At 39.9% G+C, this 22,602-nt stretch overlaps 1 protein-coding gene across 2 annotated transcripts in view; it reads right to left on the reverse strand.

Moving 5' to 3' along the window:
- The window catches only part of SEL1L (SEL1L adaptor subunit of SYVN1 ubiquitin ligase), a 52,531-nt gene that overhangs the window by 18,636 nt on the left and 11,293 nt on the right, over positions 1-22,602 (reverse strand). Inside the window, exons 2-13 of one of the 2 annotated variants that reach the window (XM_032797593.2) lie at positions 22,020-22,057; positions 19,376-19,601; positions 15,530-15,697; positions 14,025-14,130; positions 11,315-11,477; positions 8,029-8,082; positions 7,890-7,949; positions 6,546-6,627; positions 5,712-5,866; positions 4,089-4,145; positions 2,251-2,319; positions 1,430-1,507 (exon numbers count right to left, since the gene is read on the reverse strand). In XM_032797593.2, the coding sequence (XP_032653484.1) occupies positions 1,430-1,507; positions 2,251-2,319; positions 4,089-4,145; positions 5,712-5,866; positions 6,546-6,627; positions 7,890-7,949; positions 8,029-8,082; positions 11,315-11,477; positions 14,025-14,130; positions 15,530-15,697; positions 19,376-19,601; positions 22,020-22,057 (1,256 nt within the window). The remainder of the gene's footprint in view (positions 1-1,429; positions 1,508-2,250; positions 2,320-4,088; positions 4,146-5,711; positions 5,867-6,545; positions 6,628-7,889; positions 7,950-8,028; positions 8,083-11,314; positions 11,478-14,024; positions 14,131-15,529; positions 15,698-19,375; positions 19,602-22,019; positions 22,058-22,602) is intronic. The other variant, XM_032797594.2, reaches the window with a different exon arrangement.

Below are 22,602 nucleotides of genomic sequence, written 5' to 3' on the forward strand. Positions count from 1 at the left end.
TGGTGCTAGCCTCTCCTTGGCGCCTATTGTGCTACCCTTATTCTGCTACCATTCCATTGATTTCAGTAGAAAACTAGGGTGTACCCAATGCCAGAAGTGAGATCCTGTGCTGTACCTCTCAGAGACCCAGCACAGAACTTGCAGGCCAAGGGGAGGTGGCACTAAGGTAGCTTTCAGCCATCTATGTGCTCCTGAGTCTGGGCTGTTCTGAGCACTGGAGGGGCCCATGGTGTAGCAAATAGCCTTGGGGCCCTAAGTTATGACAACCTCTCTGGAATGGTCAATTTATGGCCTACAGCACTGCCTAGAATCTCTACAGCACTGCGTGCTATGGCTGTGCCCGACACCCACCTCCAGGCAGCAGGGCTTGTGAGCGTTCCTCTGAAGGCAGCTTTACACAGCTGTCTTCCACAGTGCATACACTGGGGAAATCTCCCCCAGCCAGGGCTGTTAGGATCCTGTTATGCTGGGTAAAAAGTGCTGGAGTGGTGTAAAAGGTCTGGAAAAGCGGTGAGAATCTCACCCCAGGTATCTTGACAAATTCAAGCAGTAATCAAGTTGTTAATGTTAGTTATCTTGCAGGGCACAGAAGAGCAAGAAAAGTACACCTCTACTTCGATATAACGTGACCTGATATAACATGAATTTGGATATAACGCGGTAAAGGAGTGCTCTGGGGGATGGCGGGTGGGCACGGGGCTGCGCACTCAGGTGGATCAAAGCAAGTTCGATATAATGCAGTTTCACCTATAACGCAGTAAGATTTTTTGGGCCTCAACGACAGCATTATATTGGAGGTAGAGGTGTACTAGGACTTTATCCCCAAACCCAAAGAACTGCATTCTCACCACATTTTATACATACACTGTATTTCTTTCCCAAAAAGCTACTTCTGTCTCGAGCTAATCTTCCCGTAAAATAAACATTTTAAATGCTCAAGCTTCTTTTGTATTTAAAACTCAGTGAGATAATCTGAACATATTATCAAAGGAAATGAAAGCATATGGTGCATGGACAAGAGAAGCAAACTGCAGTCCCAGGTAGAACACAGTGTCATTTTAATTTACAGCTATGCTATAAAACCATTTCAGAGAGTAAGTGAAGACAACACACACCCCACACACAGTGCAGGGGAAATTTAGAGATGGGATTTAAACATCTAAAACAGAATCAATAGTTGCATGTCATAAGAGAACTGTTACACCTGTTGCATTGAGCAGACTCCACGAAGCACTGTGGTCAGGAGCTTAATTTTAGGTCTTATGAAACAGTCTATGTTTGTAAAGTACTTTACATATGAATTTTTAGCTATTTAAGTTACAAAAAATGAAGTCAAAGGGAGACTTTTGTGAACCACTCACGATCTACCTTTCAGCAGATATGGGCTTTATATTTCTAACTCATGAGTTAAAACAACAAAAAAACATACCATATCAGCAGCTTTCTTGAAATACTGAAGAGCGGTCTCATTGCTCTGGGGTATGATGTCACTTCCTTCTGAATACATCTGGGAGACAAAAGCACAACTAACAGTTAATTAAGAAAAGGGCATAGTTTAGTTTTAAGTGGGAGAAGTAAAGAACCTCGATTAATTTTTGATGTTGAATTCATGTCCGTTTCTTTTACTGGCTGTCATTGAAAATTTACAAAAAATTTAGTGCAGATGTGTTTTTAGACTAAGGCTCAATAACTGTTTTTAAAAAATAAGAAAACCCACATCTATGAAAAGAAATTGCTCTTTAACCAATAAGATGTCGTTGATTAGGAGGTTTTGTTATGGGAAAACAGGAGCTATTTCATCAAAAGGGATTCTGGAAGAAGCTGAGGTACCATATTGCTCCATTAACAGTAGGGTATACAATACACACATAGACCTAATATGCTGGAAAGGCTTAGGTGTCAATAAGGCAGAGGTAGAACTCTTGTATTACTGCAGCTGCTCAGGGAGACAGACTACTGTGAAGTTTCTTACACCTTCCTCTAAAGCATTAGGATTTGAAGAGGAGTTCTTTGTAGCTCAAAAGTGTCTCTCTTTCACCAACAGAAGTTGGTCCAATAAGAGATTACTTCATCCTCTTTGTCTCTCTAAAGAGGCTTTATTTGTTTTAAAATGAATGCCTAATTGAGGAGCTGAAGTCTTTAATAAGGCAACTAAATAATCATCCCGATTTTCAAAATGTGGAGAGTACCCAGCAGCTCCCGATGAAACAGTCATCCACATTTGAATGCTCTGGAAAATATTTGTCTTACCTTTCCTAGAAAGGCCATGGCATGCGAGTTACCAGCATTAGCTGCTTGGTTGAAGTATTCAAATGCTCTCTGTGAGAAAGAATTCAAAAGTATTTTAGTCAATAAAAGCATTTACTCCACAAACAAATAGTGTTTGTAGATTCTATATTACACTCCATTGGTAACAGGTATATTACCAAATATTGCTTGTGATGTACAGTAAAGGTTCCAACATGAAGATGAACATCTCTTGGCATGCCATGAGTTAGGAAGAGGAGTCAGAAATAATGCAATTCATTTCAATTTACAAAGCAGCTTCATATCAACCTGTCTCAGAAGATTAATCTTCTAGGCACTTGCATAAGGTAAATCCACTCTATAATTACAATTCTTTTTCCATAATCCATTTTGAGAGCACTGCCCCCAGGTGCTTTTTTTTTTTTGCTGCCACAGAAAAGGCTACACACAATGTCTGAGGACAGCCTGCCATGCATGAAACCTGCCTGGTCTTCTGCAGAATGGCTCTTGCTTTTTAAGCACAGAATGGCCAAAATCCTGCCCAAGATTTTAACACAAAGTTGAGTGTCACTGTTGGGAAACAGGAGCTGTTTAATTAGACAGTTTGCCCGAGTCAACTGAATGATTAAATATACATAATAGGAGATTTCCTCCACATAATTTGCATACCTAGACCAGCAGCCACTGTTGGCCTGGCATACCCCCAAAATTCAGGAGGCAATGCCTCATTTTTCCAGTTGTGAGCAGTCTATGCAGCTGAACCCAACTAGCCAGGCCTAACTCATCCCAAAAAACTTAATTGCAGGGACATGTGTGTCTATAGGATGTTTTCCAGTCTGGGTAGGTATTTAGATCTGATTTTGTACTATTCTGAGCTGAATACCCAAGATTGTTTGATGTCAATAGGGAAAGCTCATTTAAGTCAGGTAAATTTAAAGTTCAGTTTGACCAGAACTAGCTGCTGGCTCTAAGAGGCGTTCTTGGTTTTAAATTCTTGATTGATACTTGAGAGCAAGTGGGAACACTTGATCATTCTGGCAGTCACAAAACTGCATGTTAGGTATTCCAAATTGCCTCTATCTTCAGTGCAGTCTCTGTAGCTGTGCCAAGTCTGAATGATACATATGGATCAAAAACAATGCTGAACAAAGGATGTTTTTGTTTGTTTTAAGTTGACTTAAAGACAAATGCAGGGTTCATTCACTCCCTTGTTGGGAATTAGTCTGGAATAATCATCTTCATGGCATGCCCACTCTGAGTCTGAGTTGCACCAGCTCTTCATTTACCATCACATCAGCTTTTTAAAAATTCTGCCTGCCTTTGCAGCAAGTCAATTTCTTCCTGTTGCATAAGCCAACCCAGCATAGAGCTGGGAATTGTGAACACCTGGCAGTACTGAAAGCCACACATCCATTTGCTGCTTATTCAGCCATGAAAGAGTATATTTAGTGTATGGCAACAATTCTCGTAAACAACATGGGCCAGATTCTAATTTCAAATCTATGCATCAGCACACCACGAAAAGCCTCTTATGCATGCAAAAGCTCAGTCACTGAGATGTGCAATGAAGTCTGTTGTCTCTTCTGTACGGGAATCTTGCACCATGTATTTTGACTTCATCTCCAATGTCTTCAGCTAATGTGGGGCAGGGAGAGAATCTGGGTCTTTCTACCAATCAGAATAGTTCATATAACAAGCTAGAAAGCAAGTCACAATTGCTGTATCAAGCCAACATTTAGACAAGAGTTTTAGTTTTTCAGGAGGACTAGACAATTTACTCTCTTGTAATCATTATATTTATCACTAGGGCATAAATGCCAACAATGACGTAAAATGGGTACCTGGTGATTTTGCTCCACTCCTCTTCCTCCATGTAAATGTAACTGACCAAGGCCAACCTGAAAAATAAAACAAAAACTTAAAGCATCGTATCCCCCTGTATACAGAAGCAATACAATTACAAATTGAGTAAATTAAATCACATGCACAGCAAACAGCATACCAAATTGTTTATCAGAGATAAAGATGACAGGAAATAAGCTTGAAAACAAAAAATATTCTGCTTCAGTAGTCACCACAGTTTGAGGCAAAAGGGTGATTAAGGCAAATGAGTTGGCTTCCTCAGGTTTAAGATCCTTGTTACGATATAAAAAAAAAGATTGAGCATCTTTGAATTTGTTACCCTAGTTTTTAAAAATCATATCCTTTCAATTTTTTATTTGTTATGGTCAGACCTCTCTCAGTTCTTTCCGATTCCTTCCGTTAATGTGGATTAAATATATGGAAGGGAGTCATGTTTACACTCTGCAGATAGCAAAATCTTCTACCTAGAGAACAGATACAATGTGGGCAGTGGAAGGCCAAGCTTCCTCCACCTGGCCCTACTAGCGTGCCCCAAAACTGACCTGGAAGGGCTACTTTATTTTCAATGGTCTCTCTGCTGAGATTGCTAACAAAGGAGCCAATTAATGATAGTTGTGATGTGGACGCTTGTCCAGTGGTAACTTGATTGAAAACAATTAGTTTTACACGCAATGGATTATTTGCCATCAGTGACCACACAGCAGTATAAGGAATGGAGTATTTCCATATATTTATAGGAATTAACTACAGCATCTCAGATAACACTGCAAGATCCCTGCTGGCAAACACTTACTTTAAATGATGACTACTGTACATTTCTTCATGTCAGCTTTTGAACTCCACCAAAGACCCTTTGGCTTCTACTTAACTGTGTCACTGCTGCCATACATGGTTGGTATGTTGTTGGTCCAAAGGCCACTCCAGTGTTGTGCCACGTTTATTCCTTAGGGTGAACATTTCTAATGTAATGCGAGGTAGAGGCAGAGAACAGCAACGAAGGGGGATGGAGAACATTCATGGCTACAGATGACAGTTCTTCTAGTTAAATCTAGCCACCTTACAACCACAGACAAAATACCTAACTATGGTGATATTGGTCTCTCCAAGGTCCTCAGCAGTCCTCTACTCCTCTGTCCTGAAGGCCCTGCACTCTGACAGTCATTCTGGCCAAGGCTCCCTCCAGAACAGCCAATTCTACTCCTAAACTGGCCAGAGGAGTTGGAGTATTGCAAAGCTCTCTCCTCCTCAGGGTGTGAGGAAAGCAACCATTAGAATGTTGATCAAAAGAGGAATTTTAATTTTCCAAGCACACACCAAAAAAAAGAGAAAAATGTTCGTCAATTTTTATTGGTGGAATTTTTAAGTTTGAAAGTCAAGAACATTTCTCAACAAATACCTGAAAATTTTAACAAAACAAAAAATATAATCAGAAAGCTATTTTCCAACAAAAGAAGTTTCAGTGAAAAGTTTCTGATCAGTTCTAGTAACCATGTTGGTCTAGGAGTAAGAGAAAAAACTGGATTCTTGAGAGCTTCACACATTTGCAACTGCTCCAACAGCCTCCAGAAGAGTCCTACCCCATCATGTCACACTGATCATACCTGTGCTTGTACATCTCCTTTTTCTGCTAGAAACTGGTAATATTGAATCAAATCTTCCTCCAGCATTCCACTAGCCATTCCTGGATTTTCCACTTCATCTGCCAGGCGAATTCTCTGCACAACTGTGCCTCCTGTCAGAGATATATCGCTAGCCACTGGTGACAAGAAGATGAGAAGAACAAGAAAAAGAAAGTGAAGTTAACATACTAAGACATATGAAGTAAGCCATTTGCAGGCATCTTTCAACTGAGCACTACATTTTTGGCACATCACCAAAAAGATTGGTTTTATCAAAATCAAACATCCACCCAGATCCCATAAACTGGGCAAATAAGGCTGTATATTAGAGTAAGTACTTCTCAAGAACAAACGAGTTATACTATGATTTTGTGTATTGTAGGCAGGTGATAAAGAGGAGTAGGCAGTTTTAGCTGTGACTCTGCCATACGTGGATGGTGCATAGTGCAAGACAGCTTAGGTTCCACAACCAACATAAACTCTGAATTTCCAGAATTCAAAGAATATTTTTTAAAATAAATAAAAAGATCTATTAAGGTTTTCTAGAAAGATCAGTTAATTTAGAGATTAATCATGCCTGGGAATACCCATTTGTGAAGTCCTTTGGCATCCTTCAGAATTAAAAGTTTAAATTCAAAGGTTATACATGGAAGAAGATATCAAATTGGTCTACAATATCTGTAAGAGCTAACCTACCAGTGTGTTCAACTAAAGAAAGTATAAGAATAAAAAATTCTAAATATTCTGAAGTATGCCCAGACAAATATAGTAGGTAATTCTAGATTTACACCTTCGTTAATATGAATTTTTTTTTACCATGATTAGCCACAAGTCGATAGTGAGTGAGAGCAGATTCACAACTCTGAAGGACTCCTATTCCACCCCAGTACCGGTAACCCTGCAAAGATACAAAAGCAAGAAACCATCAGTTGTTATACAGCCACTTATTGGACATTTTATGCAGTTAAATAGCTGGCTGCACTCGTGTGACTTTCATCAACTTCTCATAGTGGAAGGAATGCTTACGATTAGATGTACTCCTAACACAAATGAATAGGGCCCAACCAAAGTCATTTTGGTCAATTTCATTGTCTTAGGATTTAAAAAAATTGTAAATTTCATGATTTCACCTATTTAAATCTGATGTTGTAATTGTAGGGGTCCTGACTCAAAAAGGAGTTGTGTGTGTGGTGCGGGGGGTGTTGCAAGGTTATTGGGTTGCAGTACTGCTATCCGCACTTCTGCACTGCTACTCGTGGCGGTGCTGCCTTCAGCTGGGAGACCAGCTCTGAAGGCAGAGCCGCCGTCAGCAGCAGCACAGAAGAAAGGATGGCATGGTATGATATTGCCACCCTTACTGCTGCACTCCTGCCTGCAGAGCTGGGCCATCAGTCAGCAGCCGCCACTCTCTTGCCCCCAGCTCTGCAGGCAGAGCTGAAGTAAGGGTGGCAATACTGCAACCCCCCTAAAATAACCTTGTGACCCCTCTGCAACTCCCTTTTGGGCAGGACCCCTAATTTGAGAAATGCTGGTCTCCCCCATGAAGTCTGTATAGTACAGGATAAAAAAAAACTTTCCTGGGGGAAGACCAGATTTCATGGTCCATTATGCGTTTTTCATGGCTGTGAATTTGGTAGGGTCCTATAAATGAATGCAAGAGTAGTCAATGAGCCTTGTGTTTTAAATCAAACAAAACAACTAAGCAGATTTTGATGCCTCAGGAGCAACAATTTAACACATTCTGTTTAAAGGGTTTGAATTTTATATGCCATATTCTATGTGTGTGTTTTATATGTGCTGTTGGAGAAAAACAAGATCCTGCTTTGGTTTTTAAGGGCTTGAGTCTCCTCTCATTTATACCAGTGTAACTTCACTGAAATCCCTGGAGATAAATAAGGACAAAACAGTTGTGAAAGGAGACTCAAGCCCTAAGCGTTAGCTTCCACCTTCTGTGGAAGGTTTCTGTATTAAATAGTAATGGAATGGGTAGGCAATGAGCAGCACTGTATAGACATGCTCTTGTGTTTAAAAACTGAGCACCTACACTTTTAGGAGAATATAAAACGTTCATGATCTTAATAATCAAGATATAAAATTAGATTAAAAAGGGGCATTTCTATTAACTTTAGTTCTGTGTATTAGCTATGAAATCTCACTTACTAAAATCATGTGCGCTATCAGATTTCCTCCGAGAGCTCCAAAAGTGTAATAAACCAGGGCCTAGAATAAGAATAGAAGGTATTTAATCATTTGCATCTGAAATGAAATAAAAGCAAAAGTGAAGATTTGACAGAGTTACCTTAGCTTGACTGGAATTAACACCAAGACCAGATGCATAGAGAAATCCAAGAGCCTGAAATAAAAATACAACTCAATGAATATTTGGAAATTTTAGGATTAGGTTTGTAGACTAGGAACAAAAAAAAAAAAAAAGGTAAATATGTTGCAGTGACCTGGAAAACAGTTATTTGAGTGCATATAAGCAGACCAAAAAGTCCACTTTATTTGGGTATCCTCCATGCCTAATTCATTTATTATTAAACATAAAGTACATGATTTCTCCAAGGTCAAGTAGGCTAGCATGGATTTCTCTTATGTTCTAGAAGAGGCAGTGCCGTCTAGTATCCACTGGAGCGTAGGGCTGCAAGCCAAAGACTCACGAGATCTAATAATGATTGACAAACTTCCTGAGTTGCCTTAAACAAGCACCTTAACCTCTATGCCTCAGTTCCCTCATTAGTAAAACAGAAATAACTTCTCTCTCACATGGAGTGTTTTGCAAGGATTACTTAATTTTCAATGCTCTATACAAAAAATTAAGTTCTATATAGAGAAGGAGCTGCCGATAGGGTGTTCTCCAAGAAGGCTCTGGGACTGTGGAAATTACTTTCCACCTTGGCTCAAAATAGCCCAGAGTTGATGGATTTTCAGGTATGCTGCAAAATCTATTTGACATAAATCTGGCCAAGGCAGAGTCTGAGTGTATATTCCTGGGGACAGGTGCTTTAATTTACAGGTTGACTGGGCTAATTCATTATTTGTATATGATCAGTTTTGCTGCTGGGCAGTAATCATTTGTGACTGTAAATCTAATTAGTTATGACACCTAGAACTTTCTGAAGAAAAAACAAAAATAAGTACTGTTCTAACTCCGCCACCTGGTACAGCTGTGTGGGCCATCAGAGAGGGAACATAGAAGATACAGTGTCACACACAAATATAAGAGCTAAACTTCCAAAGTTTGACATGTTAGGATAATCAGACTTCACCTAGAGTGAACAGTTAATATAAATCCACCAAAACCTGAAGTCTGTTGTAGCCACACCAGCTGATCAGTTATCAGTGATGGCTGCATACTGTATTTCAGAAGTAACACAGCTATGGGCAAGTCATGAATCATGTATCAGTCTTGATCTGGACCTCACTGCCTGAAATTGTGGAGACAGGATAGTCAACAGGTTTATATATATTAATCTACAGACATCTGTAACCACAATCAAAACGTGTGTTCTGGAATGAAGACTAATATGTAATTCCACTTAAAAACCTCCAGTGTAGATGTATGGTAGTCATGATACTGCAGTATGAATGCAGCTAGTCAGTGGGCCTCAAACTTTTTTAATGGCGATCCCTTTCACACAGCAAGCCTTTGAGTGTGACATCCCCCCCAATAAACTAAACATACTTTTTAATATATTTAATACCATTATAAATACTGGAGGCAAGCAGGGTTTGGCACGGAGGTTGACAGCTCGTGACCCCCCCATGTAATAACCTCACAACCTTGAGGTGTCCCAACCCCCAGTTTGAGAACCCCTGTGCTAAGTGAATAAGGAGCTTATGAATTAGCTCTCTCCCTCAAGAATTTTTTCTTGTAGACAGTCTTTAGTAACTGAAAAAAGATACAAGTGTTCCTGCTGATATTTCCAGCACTCAGCATCCCTACACTGTAACAGTCACTGAAAAAGTTCTATTGTTTGTCATTTGCTCTCAAGATATTCAGGGCTGCAGATGCAGGGCTGAGGAATAAGGGAAGGGGAACAGTACTCATTTAGACAACTGTTCAAACAATAGTCCTACCCTTTAGACAAGTTACAAACAAACCTCAGTGCTGCTAACATGCCTGTGAATCACCTCCATTTGTTTGACAGAACATGGATATTAAGAGAATGAACTTCACACAGCATGCTCCAAGATTCCTTTATTTTCCCAGGAGGAGGGGTTGAATTAGGTAGTGGAGTGAGGGAGTTTACTTGAATGGGGCAGGAGAGCTTTGAAGTAATACATTACTGGTCATATGTTTAGACTGTATAATGCCTTTAGACAAGCATAGGCACTTTTTTAACAAAAAAATTTCACTTAATGTGATTATATGCACATGGTTATATTTCTAGGAATAGCTGCGTTCTACTCCATTGCCACAAGTTTGTATATTTTTATAAAAAACATTTTAATAAAAACTACAAAAATTATTTTTCAGCCTCCTACTTAGAGCAGGTACTTCAACGACATTAAGGTGTGTGTGAGGAAGTGGATGGAGATAGAAGAGAAATTAAGGGATAGAAGTGTGAGGGGGAAAAAAAAAATCTCAGATTCAAGTTTAAGGTGTCAGGATGAGGCTTTCCTTCAGAATCAGATATCTAGACATACACTTTATACAAGGTTCAAATATTTAACAAAAATTCTGTGTTGATACCTACTGCCTTTGAAACCAAAAGTCAACAATTCTAGAACATTTAAAACATGTATGTTTGTGACTAAAAGGGCAATTATGTTTCATCCAACAGTTGTCAAATTTCCAGTGTAGCCTAGATAACCTTGAAAGAGCTTAACTATCAGCAGTTATCCTTATGGAAATCCCATAGCCAAACAAACAGCACCAGGCCATTGACTCAGAAGTTTAAAAGATATTTGGTTGGCTAGAGTCTTCAAATTGTAGCTGCCTGTAGCTTCCTGACCTGTACCCAAGCTGGTAGTTAGTAAAAGCAATGAACAGACCAGAACTCACTACTTACACATAGGTTTAAGAAAAATAAAAAAAAAGAATTTCCTTTTAAACGTCATTAGGTCAAAACATAAGTTCTAGACGTCAGATTTATTTATTTAAGAGCAAAAAAGGTGCTGGATTGCAGCCCAAGAGACTTAAGTCCTGTTTATACACAAAACATTTATAGCCCAAGGAAAAGCAGAGTCAGCTTCCCCCATCAACGTTCCTCATCCCATTCTAGAGGTGAGAAGAGAGGTCAGTCTTCATGGCCCATCCCACCCTTGGTCATGGCTGAAGCTGACAACACGAACGCTAAACAAAAGCTCCCTTTAGAGCAGTGCTCCCCTACTGTAATCTGCCCGTGCCCCCTTGGGAGCAGAGCTGTGGCTGGGGTCAGGAGCTGGCAGCTGAGGCTGGAAGCAGAGCCGTGGCTAGATCAGGGCTGAGCTGGAGGCAGAGTGGGACTGAGTGGCGCTCCTTCCCTGACCCCCATGGGGACTGGCCCAGGTCCTGCTGCATTCCTCACAAACATTATTCTGCACCCTCCTAGACAGGCATTTCCCACAGTTTGGGGACCACTGCTTTAGAGAATACATACCGTTTGCCCTTTAGGAGATCCTTCCTCAGTCAGTTTCTCAAACAGCTCTTTAGCAGACTGGATGTTTTGCTTCAGGTAATCCCCAAACAATAGAGCATAAGACACTTTTTCCATTGCCTTGGTATGGTTCATGTCGGCTGCTTTCAGAAGATACTGATATGCTCTTAAAGAAGAATGTAATTAAAAGTTTAGTCACCTTTAAACAAACAAAACAAGTTCTATCAGCAAAGCTAAAAGTTACAGAGGAAACTTTTCACTGCCTCACTCTATCCTAATTGCCATTCAGTATCTACCACTACTTAATTTGCAGGCATTTCCCTTTTTAAACATAGTATAATATTCAAAACCTCACATGACTAAGACACCACAAATTAAGAGCATATCCATGGGTTCACAATCCTCCACATTGTTAACATATAAATTAATATTATTCATGAGCCTTTTTAACGGTTCACAGAGTCAGACACCTGCTCACTACAGAGGTTTTTTTCTGTTGTTGTTCTGGTAATGGAAGACACAAAAGTAAAGTTATCATCACCACTGCTTTTTAATGGTTTCATATGTCGCATGAGGCATCAACTCAATTATCTTGATTCACTTCAATATTAAATCAATTTAAAACTAAAAGCACCAATGGATTCCATACAAACACTGGGCTAAAATGAATTCGTAGTTGTTACTATTGTAATGAAGTGGCTAGATTAACCATGAGAAGTTTTCGGGAAAAAGACCTTTTTGCTAAATTAGTTCAGCTGATTTTGCAAGATCCTTGATTGAAATAGACAAAAGCTCTCTTCACTGTGATTCTGACATCCAGAACTGTGATTCCCCAAAAGGTACCATCTAAACAGGTTAATGTATAAAAAAAATTGTTTTGTATACTTTAATCTGTGTAAGATATTAAAACTACCCTGAAGAGTTTAAAGGAAATTGTCTCACATCCTTCTTTGCTCCTATTTGTTTGCTTTCCAGTTTCTATTCTCTGGACTTCTTCTTTTTCCCCTATAAATAAATCTTTATATTTCAGGCTCCATGTTGGTTTCTTTCACACCACTCTCTTGTAGTCTTATGTTTAACAGAAAGGTGAGTAGTGACCTGAAACTGATAGACCACTGCTACTAATTCCTATAATATTTAAAGCACAAAAAGTAGGATGATCTTGCAGCTAAGACACTGGACTGGAACCAGATTTTCAGAGTCCAGTTCCTGCTTTGTCAAAGATTTCCTGCATGACCTTGGATAAATCATTTAGCCTCTTGTGCCTCAGTTCCCATGTGTAACATGGGAATAATGCTTCCTTTCTCCCACCATGTCTTGCCAGACTAAACTTTTGGAGGTCTTTGTCTCTTATTGTGTCTATGTAGAGTGCCTTAGTACAAGAGGCTCTAATCTTAAGTGTGGCCTCTAGATGCTACTGCAATACACATGATTTGTCGTATTTACAGTAAGTCGGAACTACCTGACATTGCTGCTGATTTACTAGATGGATGGAGCACAAAGAATCCAGACTGAGCAGAATGAGAGTTTCATCTCACCCTTGCTCTTCCTTAGTTTCCTCTTTTGCATTTATCCATTTATGTTATACAAAACTAAAAATTGTAGTAACTGAGTTAGTTAGCTAGAACAGAGAATACAATCAATACTTTGCAGTTATTGATAGTGTTTTCATGGTAACAAGCAACAGTAGAGAAGTTCCTACTGAATCTTGTTAATCTAATCTTTGAAGAAGTCAGTGAAATCCTGAGTTGAAGGGGAAAAAGATCTCAGGAGTCTCAAAGGTGCCAAACAGGCCCTGGATATGTCAAATGTCAGTGAATCCAGATTTGAGTTTTTAGAGTTCATATCAGGGCAGCTGTTACATTCTGCAGGGGTTGTTCTAAGATATTCCTCTCTGCTGCTGAAGTAGGTACCACATTACAACAAAAACATTTCTACAATTCATGATCTCAGTATAGTTAGGTATAAAGAGGGCCAGGAATTTGACAAAGTCTTTTTCTGATTTTTAACTCAGAAAATATTTGTCAAAAACGTTTCATGTAAACATAGTAGCTTCAATGAAACCAGAGACAAGTGGTTAAGGACTCACCAGGCAGAGCATGGACTTGGACCTGGATCTCCCACATCTCATGTGAGCATGCTAACCACTAGACTATTGGCTACTCAGGTTGTTGGCAGGGAGGAGGGGAAGGGGTTGTCTTTTTTTCCATTAAAGATTTCAAAAGGTTTTAGGTTTGTCCTACTATAGGATGGATTTAAAAAAAACACAAAACTTGAAATTTTGTCTGTGGAAAAAACAAACAACAAAAACAAAAAAGCCCAGATTCCTCCTGCCCAGCTCTTGTTACATGGCTAGAGAAAAAAAAATGGTTCTTTTTCTGAAGTAGAGAATTGCACTGCTTAGCAGCACAATGAACACTGTTAGAATTACCTGCACACATTCCATAATGGAAAAAGTCTAGCTACTTTTTGTGGATCTACTCAAAGAAAGCTGTCATGAGTTTCTGCTCCTGTGAATATTCTCCAATTACCATTTATTCTCAATGCCACATGACTGATTTACATAAAATTAAGTCTATATAACTTCTAGTATCACTCAAGTCTAAAACCCAGTGTCTCATTAAGCTGTGTCCTGGTTACAAGACATCATACCAAACCAAGTCATCCGTGTCTCCCAAGAAAGACCTATGTTAATGTTCAAGCATGGACTTACTCTTTCTTCTGTGCCTTTTTACTGCTCTCGTTAAGGATTTTCATCCCAGTCTGGTAAACATCCTCTGCTTCCTGCATCTGTCTTCTCTTATTAGACTGCTCTTCAGCTAAAAAATAAAAAGATAAGTGGTTTAATCAAATGCAAGAGGCTGGTCTCTTAAACATCTGTTTCTGCTGGTTGTCATGGCAGTCTTCCTTGGCCACATGATTAGGGCGCTACCAAATTCACAGCCATGACAAATGCGTCACAGTCCGTGAAATCTAGTGTTCTCCCGTGAAATCTGGTCTTTTGTGTGCTTTTACCCTCTACTATACAGATTTCACAGGGGAGACCAGCAATTCTCAAATTGGAGGTTCTGACCCAAAAGGGAGTTTCAGGGGTGTTGTGAGGTTATTTTAGGGGAGTCGTGGTATTGCCATCCTTACTTCTCCACTACCTTCAGAGCTGGGTGGCTGAAACATGGTGGCTGTTGGCTGGGCACCCAGCTCTGAAGGCAGCGCTCCATCATCAGCAGCACAAAAATAAGTGGGGCAATACCATACCATGCCACCCTTACTTCTGCGCAGCTGGAGGGTGGTGGCTGCTGACTGAGGGCCCAACTCTGCAGGCAGCAGCCTAGAAGTAAGGTTGGCAATACCATATCATGCCATCCTTACTTCTGCGCTGCTGCTAATGGCAGCTCTGCTTTTAAAGCTGGGCTCTCAGACAGCAGCCACTGCTATCCAGCTGCCCAGCTCTGAAGGCAGTGCAGCTGCCAGCAGCAGCGCAGAAGTAAGGGTAGCAGTACTGCAACCCCCACTACAATATCCTTGCAATTCTTCCACAACTCCTGTTTGGGTCAGGATCCCTACAAATTACAACACCCTGAAATTTCAGATTTAAATAGGTGAAATCATGAAGTTTACAATTTTTTAAATCCTATGACTGTGAAATTGATCAAAATGGACTGTGAATTTGGTAAGGCCCTACACATGATCTTGTAAGATCTGGAAGACAAGATACAGAGGTTGTGCTGGCAATGAGGGATAAAGTTGTCTCAATGGGCTGTTAGGTTTTTATAGCCACCCGTTTTTGTGTGTTTGCCTAGTCTTTCATTTATTTTGCTATCACCATGCCGCTCAAATCATCCTCCAGGAAGGTGGGGATAAAAGAGAGAAAATATCCTCAAAAACACGTTTTGGCTTCCTTTCTGCAAGAGACAAAAGGGTCATATTTGTGCAGCAAGCCACCGACTTTAGTGGGAAGTATACAGTGAATTCCCCATGTAACTCTCAAATTGTACCCATTAAGGTCACTTTCAGTTTCCATGAACCCAGGAAATGGGAGTACCACATGATAGTGTGGGAACAGGTATCTATGTCACTAGGATGGCTCTCCCTTTCCCATTACTTCTACTGTGCAAACCTTATGTTTATGGAGACACTTGCCCACAAGAGATAAGAAGATCATTAAACTCAGTAAATATTCTTTGATGAAAGAAAACAGAAATGTATCTGGTTACTTACTTTCACAGAAGCCCCACTTTTGATCTCTCTTGTAATCATAGGTTGTTGCACACCAAAGCCTGCCATCTTCCCTCCCATCAGCAGTACATTCTGCATACTCCTTCTCCAGGAACAGGAAGGGGAAGTGGCAGGGCTCACTGTCTGCAGTGCCTCCGATGGCTGTCAAAACTGGAAAAAAAACCCCCACCAGGAATGAGCTCTCTCTCATGATTTCTTCCCAAGTTAAAGTCTGTCTCTCACGCACATAGCAAACAAACTGTTCACCACCACTGGGGGACTGTTCACTGTACACCAGGTTTCTGAATTTCAGTACGACAAACTCATTAAGCTAAAGTTTCCTTATTCATGCAACACTATAAAGAAGGGAAATAAAGGGACATATTTGATAAAAAAGATTTGCATTTTAATGTTATCATTACTATACTATTAGCCATTTTAGATTATTAAAAGTCTTAAGATATCAAAGCTAGAATTTGAAAATCTAATTTCGTTTCCAGTGCCCATATACTACTTGCTTCTGTACTGCACTTCACTCAGCCAGGGCAATGAAAAAGACTGATTAGATTGACATTTGGTTATAGGAAGTTTGATTGCTGGTTCTCATGTATTAACTTCCGCAATACTGCAGTTTGAGTCTCTAACATCATAGCGAAAGATTTAGATCTAAATCTCACTGAATTTTTATGGATTTTTAAAAAATGGATGACATTTCTATTAGTTTTCATGAAAGCTTCCCATTTTACAAGCACTGCCAACTCTCATGATTAAATTGCAACTCTCACAATTTTCATTAAAATCCCAGCTCCTGGAGTCATGTGAATAAAAAGATACTCTCAACTTTAAACAAAACCGTAAGTTTCTAGCCATCAGGATTAGAGAGAAAAGCTTGAAAACATGACCCCCTGAAGGCTCAAAAACTAGAAAGCCATAAAACACTTTAAAGATTGTGGGGGGGGGGGGGGTTTAAAGTGAGCCCAACTTATGATTTCTGAATGGTTGGTGGTGTCAATAATATTTTAAAAATACATTATTTTACAGGTTTGGTTTAAGTCACCTCTATAAAAAAAAGCTCAAGTTGTTTACATACAGGTCTTCTAGAATTACTAGGAACACTGCTATGCTGGACAATTCCAAAGATTTCATTTTTGGGAAGACAATGACATATGAGCAAGTTAGTTGCTTGCCTAACAGTACACACTAAATAGTGGCAGAACGATTTTTCTTCAGAATATGCACACAATTATTTGCCAGTTCCAGCACTTATGGCACAGTGGCTTAGCACAACAGTCATGGGTAACTGCCAACTCTGGAGTAGTCTGTGGAATTAAACTGACTACATGTATATTCTATTGTCACCTGTTCAACTACTGAACTAAAAAATGTCCACAGTGAACAACAAACTCAGCACCTTGGCATCAGCCCTGCTGAGAACTTGGATTTTGTCTATATTGCAGTTATTATTTTGGAAGGTCTGACAATTTTTCCCTGTAAAGGGGAAGTTTTAAAGTTACTTTTTTGGTGTTTCCCCCTTATAACCATGTTAATCAAAAAGCTATGGAAGAATATTCATTCACTTTTTATAAGAATCCTAAATTTACTTAGCATTATCCCCCTAAGCTGGTTTCACATAACACTATGCTGAAGTCAATGAAGTTAGAAAGATTTTTAAGTACTGGTGACATAGCATAGCAGTGAAGAGGGAAAAAGGTAAATCAGCTTAGTTGCACCTGCTGTGTCAATGTAGAGTAAAACTGAAACTCTGGTAAAGAACTTCTCTCTCTCAAAGTTGCATAAATAGACAAATGATGGTTTCATATGAACCAATAGCAACGAACATTTCCCCCTCCTCCACTCAACAGTTCACCTTTTTGGAACTCAACAGCTGTTTACAGGCCAAGACTAGAGTTCAATGAATATAGAATTTGCCATATCAGATCAAACTACTGGATTCATCAAGTCTGGTTCCTGGCCTCTAGTAGTGGAAAATACTGGATGCTTCAGAGGAAGGCAAATAACAAAACACATAAAATGCACCAAGCAAATCATGTAGTGCTTTAGATGGTGGCATTAGTTTACAACTGCCTCTCACACCTTATTGCATAGCTATGATATTAGTAGGCAAACACTCAGCAAGCCACATCCCATTTCCTTCCCCCACCTCCACCTTCTTGTTTTTATTTTAAATCCAGGCACAGTATTTGTTTCTCCCACATACAGTTGTTTTTACTAACACCTAAAAGAATGCAAGATGCTACAGTCCATACACTGTGATAATGCTGTTATGGGAGAAAAATGGAACCATGAACTTTGTATGAGAGGCAAGTATAAGATGAAGTTATTTATAAACGTATACATATTAAGATATCAGGTATGGGCTAATAAGCATATTTACTCAGGTGATAATCTAAGCGGCTGCACACAATCAAGTCTGGGATTCAGCTATCTTGCTATAGTAGGGAATGTTCCACGCAACCAGCTCAGGCATTTTTACAGATCAGATTTGAACAAATGTGAAGACAAAGCCCTTTCATGGCATTTTGATGGGAAGATACAAAGTATCTTAATGAAATCTCACTTTCAGTTAAGAGGCCTGGCTGACTAAACACGATGCTTGAATCTGAAGGCTACCAACAATTGCGTATACTACTAAAAATGTCTTTTTACTCACTTTTCCACTTCATTGATATATCTTTCATCTCTGTACAATGTCATATGCACCTACAGCAACATATACAAGTGCCCAAGAAAAGTGTAGAGCATTTTGTATTAGCTAAAGGCTACTTACGTTTAATAGGAAGTCACTTTTTTTTTTTTTTTTTTTTTTAAGCGTATAGAGCTGGTGGAGGTTAGCAGATTTTATTAGAGGTAGTTCTGCACAATTACTGCTTTCTTTCACCATGCTAATCTGCATTTGTGAAAAGGCATATGAAAAGAACTGCTAGAGACAAAGTGTTGAGTTAAACATTACGTTACCATGCAATCACCCTGTTCCATAAGGTTAGAGTAAAAGTTAGTTTACTCTGGGCACATTAAAAATGTTTCCTTTTTATGTACATCAGCCTACGTCAGGGATATGCAAATGCCAGCTGCAAGGCAAGGATATTAATCAGAGGAACTCTTAACTTTTCATTATGAGTTAAAAAGCAATTCCTACTCAGTCTCCCTGAAACATCTGAGAACAGCCAGGCATGGTTATGGGTATTTTTATTTGAAAAGTACCTATTTTATATGAAATAAGGTGCTGCCCTACAGCTCCTGAGAGGTTGTCAATGCACAAAGTTGCCTCGGTGTCAAAGTTTGCTTCCACTCTCCTCAATTTAACTCAAACCTGCATACAATCAACTACCAGAACAAGACGACCACTTATAGTCTTCCCCCTCTTCCCCATACGACAAAGCTATAATCAGGCCAAAAAAGTGACTACTTCTGGGAGAGAAAAGCTTTAGATCATAATCTATGCTTCAAACTAAGAAGATATGAGTCATGTTCATGTTAGAACTTCAGGATTTGGATTGTCCTCTCCATTCACAAGTTGTTTAAAAAAAAAAAAAAAAGGAGCAGGGCACTCTTACTAACTTGAGTGAATTTTCTTATGCTGTGCAATCAACAGAAACTATGGAAAACATTTTAAAATGCATCTAAAATAAATGATATAGGTATTAGCCAACATTACAGTTGGGAAAATTAAGGCTGCAATGACCACTTCATTCTGAAACCCTCTATCCAGTTAGACAATAGAGACAAATGAAGACTATTTCTGGACCCCACTAATCTTTCAAATTTTTCCAGATTGATTTTGCTTCTTGCTGTTGGTTTATGAAGCCTGTAGAATTCAAGGAAAGTTACCTGGTTTCTGTATTTCTACATCTTCCAAGTTCTTATTTAACAGGTTTGACATTTCAAGAGAGTTAAGCTTCTCCAACATGCTTTCTTTCTTCTCTTCTGGGCTCCTAAAGCTCTCTTCATCTTCAGTCTGAGAGTCTGATTCCTCTGACTCATGGAAGATCTGACCTGCTACAACACGGGTTCCTGTGGAACGGTCCCCCACCTGTTCTTCTGAAGCCAAGGAAGTCTAGAGAAGAAGAGAGTAGAATTTAGGATACTAGTCCTCTCACTGACTACTACTATTCATTTTCTACCCCTTTTTAGTTTATAAAGCTTGCCAGGAAACTGAACTTAATATCAGAGAGGTAGCTGTGTTAGTCCAGATCTGTAAAAAGCGACAAAGTCCTGTGGCACCTTATAGACTAACATACATATTGGAGCATAAGCTTTTGAGGCTGAATACCCACTTTGTCAGATGCATGTGTCATGTGGGTATTCACCCACTTATGCTTATGCTCCAATACATCTGTTAGTCTAAAAGGTGACAAGACTCTGTCACTTTGAACTTAACATGTTACTTCTCATTCTTGAGCTTAAGATAAATGTGTTGAATTGTTTCTTTCAGCACCTATTCCTCACTTCCCCTTTAATTCTTATAAAAACACCAGACCTCTTTCCACAATGGAGACGTCCCAAAACTCTCTCACAAAATTGGTTGCTCTTCATTTGTGCAGATTGTGGGCACATCACTTCAGCTTATGTGAAAAATGGAGCTTCATTTGCGTTGATTTGGAATGACCTGTTTAAAGCTAAGGCACTCAACTACAGTCTTGGAAGTATAGCAGAAGGGGAGACTAGTTCCCTTTGTACTTAAGGGAAAAAACTCTCTCAAGTCACAGGAAAATCAAATTTGGACACATGGACTCAAGTATTTAGTGGAGAGCTGACTGAATAAGGTTTTCTAAAGGGGAATCCTTTGTCCCAATGGGAAACAGCTAAGTAGACTGAAATTTCTCCATACAAGGGTAAAGTTTTTCCTGTACTGTCTTGTCTTCCACCAACAGCTCTTGACTCCATCTGAGGTATTCCATCTGAATTGTAACAGACTTTTCTATTACACTTAATTGAAAACTTCCTACGGGACTTCACTTGCTCTATCAGTTTTGTAATATTAGTGCTCCCAACAAAGTTTCAAGTCTATCACTTTCTGACCACAATTCTTTGTTTCCTCTCTCCTAAAATCTCTCATTTATAGTCTAATATTTGTGAAAAATTAGAAGGCAAGTTGTCTACCATTTAGAGCAAAGAACTAGAATTGAAGATTGATGGGTTTTAGCCCTAGTACAGCCAAATAAGGAGGGAGAAAGAAGTGGAAAAAACCTTCACCCCACCTAGTCTCTTTGCTTCAGTTTCCTCACCTGTAAGACAGGTATATCAACTATCTGACAGATATACTATAAGGCTAAATTTGCGTTTCTTAAAACTTTGATGAAAGGTGCTACAAGAGTGCATCATAAGGGAAAACAACCTATACTTAAGGCTGTGAGTTTGTCACTGAGGTCACAGAAATCACAGATTCTGTGACTTTCCTGGACATCCGTGGCTTCTGCAGCAGCCGGTGCAGTTGGCCCGGGGGGTGCCTGAGCAACTCGGGCAGCCTGTGAGCCACATGCACTGGCCCTGCTGAGGCAGTCTCAGTCAACTGCCCCACTCCCCCGAGCCCCAGCAGGAGTTTGGATGCATGTGAGAGGGGCCTGAGGCACAGGAGGGGGTGAGGGCTCTGGGCGGCGCTTACCTTGGGGGGCTCCCCAGAAGCAGCGACATGTCCTTCCCTCAGCTCCTAGCTCTGCGCACTGCCCCCACAGCTCCCATCGGCCATAGTTCCCGGCCAATGGGAACTGCAGAACCAGCACTTGGGGTGGAGGCAGTGCGCTGAGCTAGGAGTTGAGGGACAGACATGTCATTGCTTCCAGGGAATCTGAGGAGCCGGGTAGGGAGCCTGCCAGCACCCAACCCCAGCAGTAGGGGTCCCAGGCCATGCACCCCCTCCATTCCCCCAGATTTAGGCAGGGGTATATAGTATGTCATGAGTGGGTCATGGGCCATGAATTTTTGTTTACTGCCTGTGACCCGTCCATGACTTTTACTCTAAATACCCATGACTAAAACGTAGCCTGCAGATGCTACAATTTTAATACTTCCACAGGTCTTTATTACTATTAGTTAACTAAACCCTCAGTGCATGAGGTAACAAATATTCTTTTTTTCAATGAGGTGAGCTGAAGTTCAGAGATGTTAAGTGACATGACCAAGGTCATATAGCCAGTTAGTGGCAGTTTCTAAACAGACTCCATTGAGTTCTGATTTTCAGACCCTTGTTCTAGTTCAGCAGTTTTCAAAGTTCTGTACTGGTGACCCCTGTCACATAGCAAGCTTCTGACTGCGCCCCCCCCTTCCCTTATAAATTAAAAACATATTTAACACCATTATAAATGCTGGAGGCAAAGCAGGGTTTGGGGTGGAGGCTAACAGCTTGCCACCCCATGTAATAACCTCATGACCCCCTGAGGGGTCCTGACCTCCAGTTTGAGAACCCCTGCTCTAGTAGCCCCACAAAGAGGGAGAAGAAAATGGAATGCATTATTGGGGGAGACTTATTGCTTACCTTTGAGTCTAATGACTCATCCTGACTTCCTTCTTCATCTGTAAAGAATTTTAAACTTTAGTTCAGAAGCTATTTTAACATGTTATTGCCTAAATAAAAAGCAGTAAATTTAGCTAGAACAAAACCATATTGCTTAGCATTACTCTTTTGAGATATTCTAGAGTTCGCTAGTACATCTAAAAGGCATTTAAATTAGAATTGCTAAGAAGCTTCAACTTTTAAGTTGCCAGAGAGTTTAATTATCAAAAGGCATTGATCAGGAAAGCCAGTTAGCACCTTTTTAGTTAGATATATTTAAACATGGCTAGAAAGGTGCCTATGTGGTTTATCAGGCCAGCATATTCAAAGCCTCAGAGTGGAGATTTAGTCATTCAAATAGAACAATGTCAAGTTATCAGGGCACTAGACCATTATGTTGTCATACAAGGATCCAAATTTAGTTCCAGCCTGCAAACAAAAAACAATCAAACTCTGTTCAGCCCTGGGGAAAGAGGTATTTGTTAGACTCAAGTCAGCAAAAGGACAAGAAACTCTAGAACACACAGTCTAGAGTTTGTTTGTTTTTATGATCTCAGGTAAGAGG

Source organism: Chelonoidis abingdonii, chromosome 4 (assembly GCF_003597395.2).
Source record: "Chelonoidis abingdonii isolate Lonesome George chromosome 4, CheloAbing_2.0, whole genome shotgun sequence".
NCBI lineage: Eukaryota > Metazoa > Chordata > Testudines > Testudinidae > Chelonoidis > Chelonoidis abingdonii.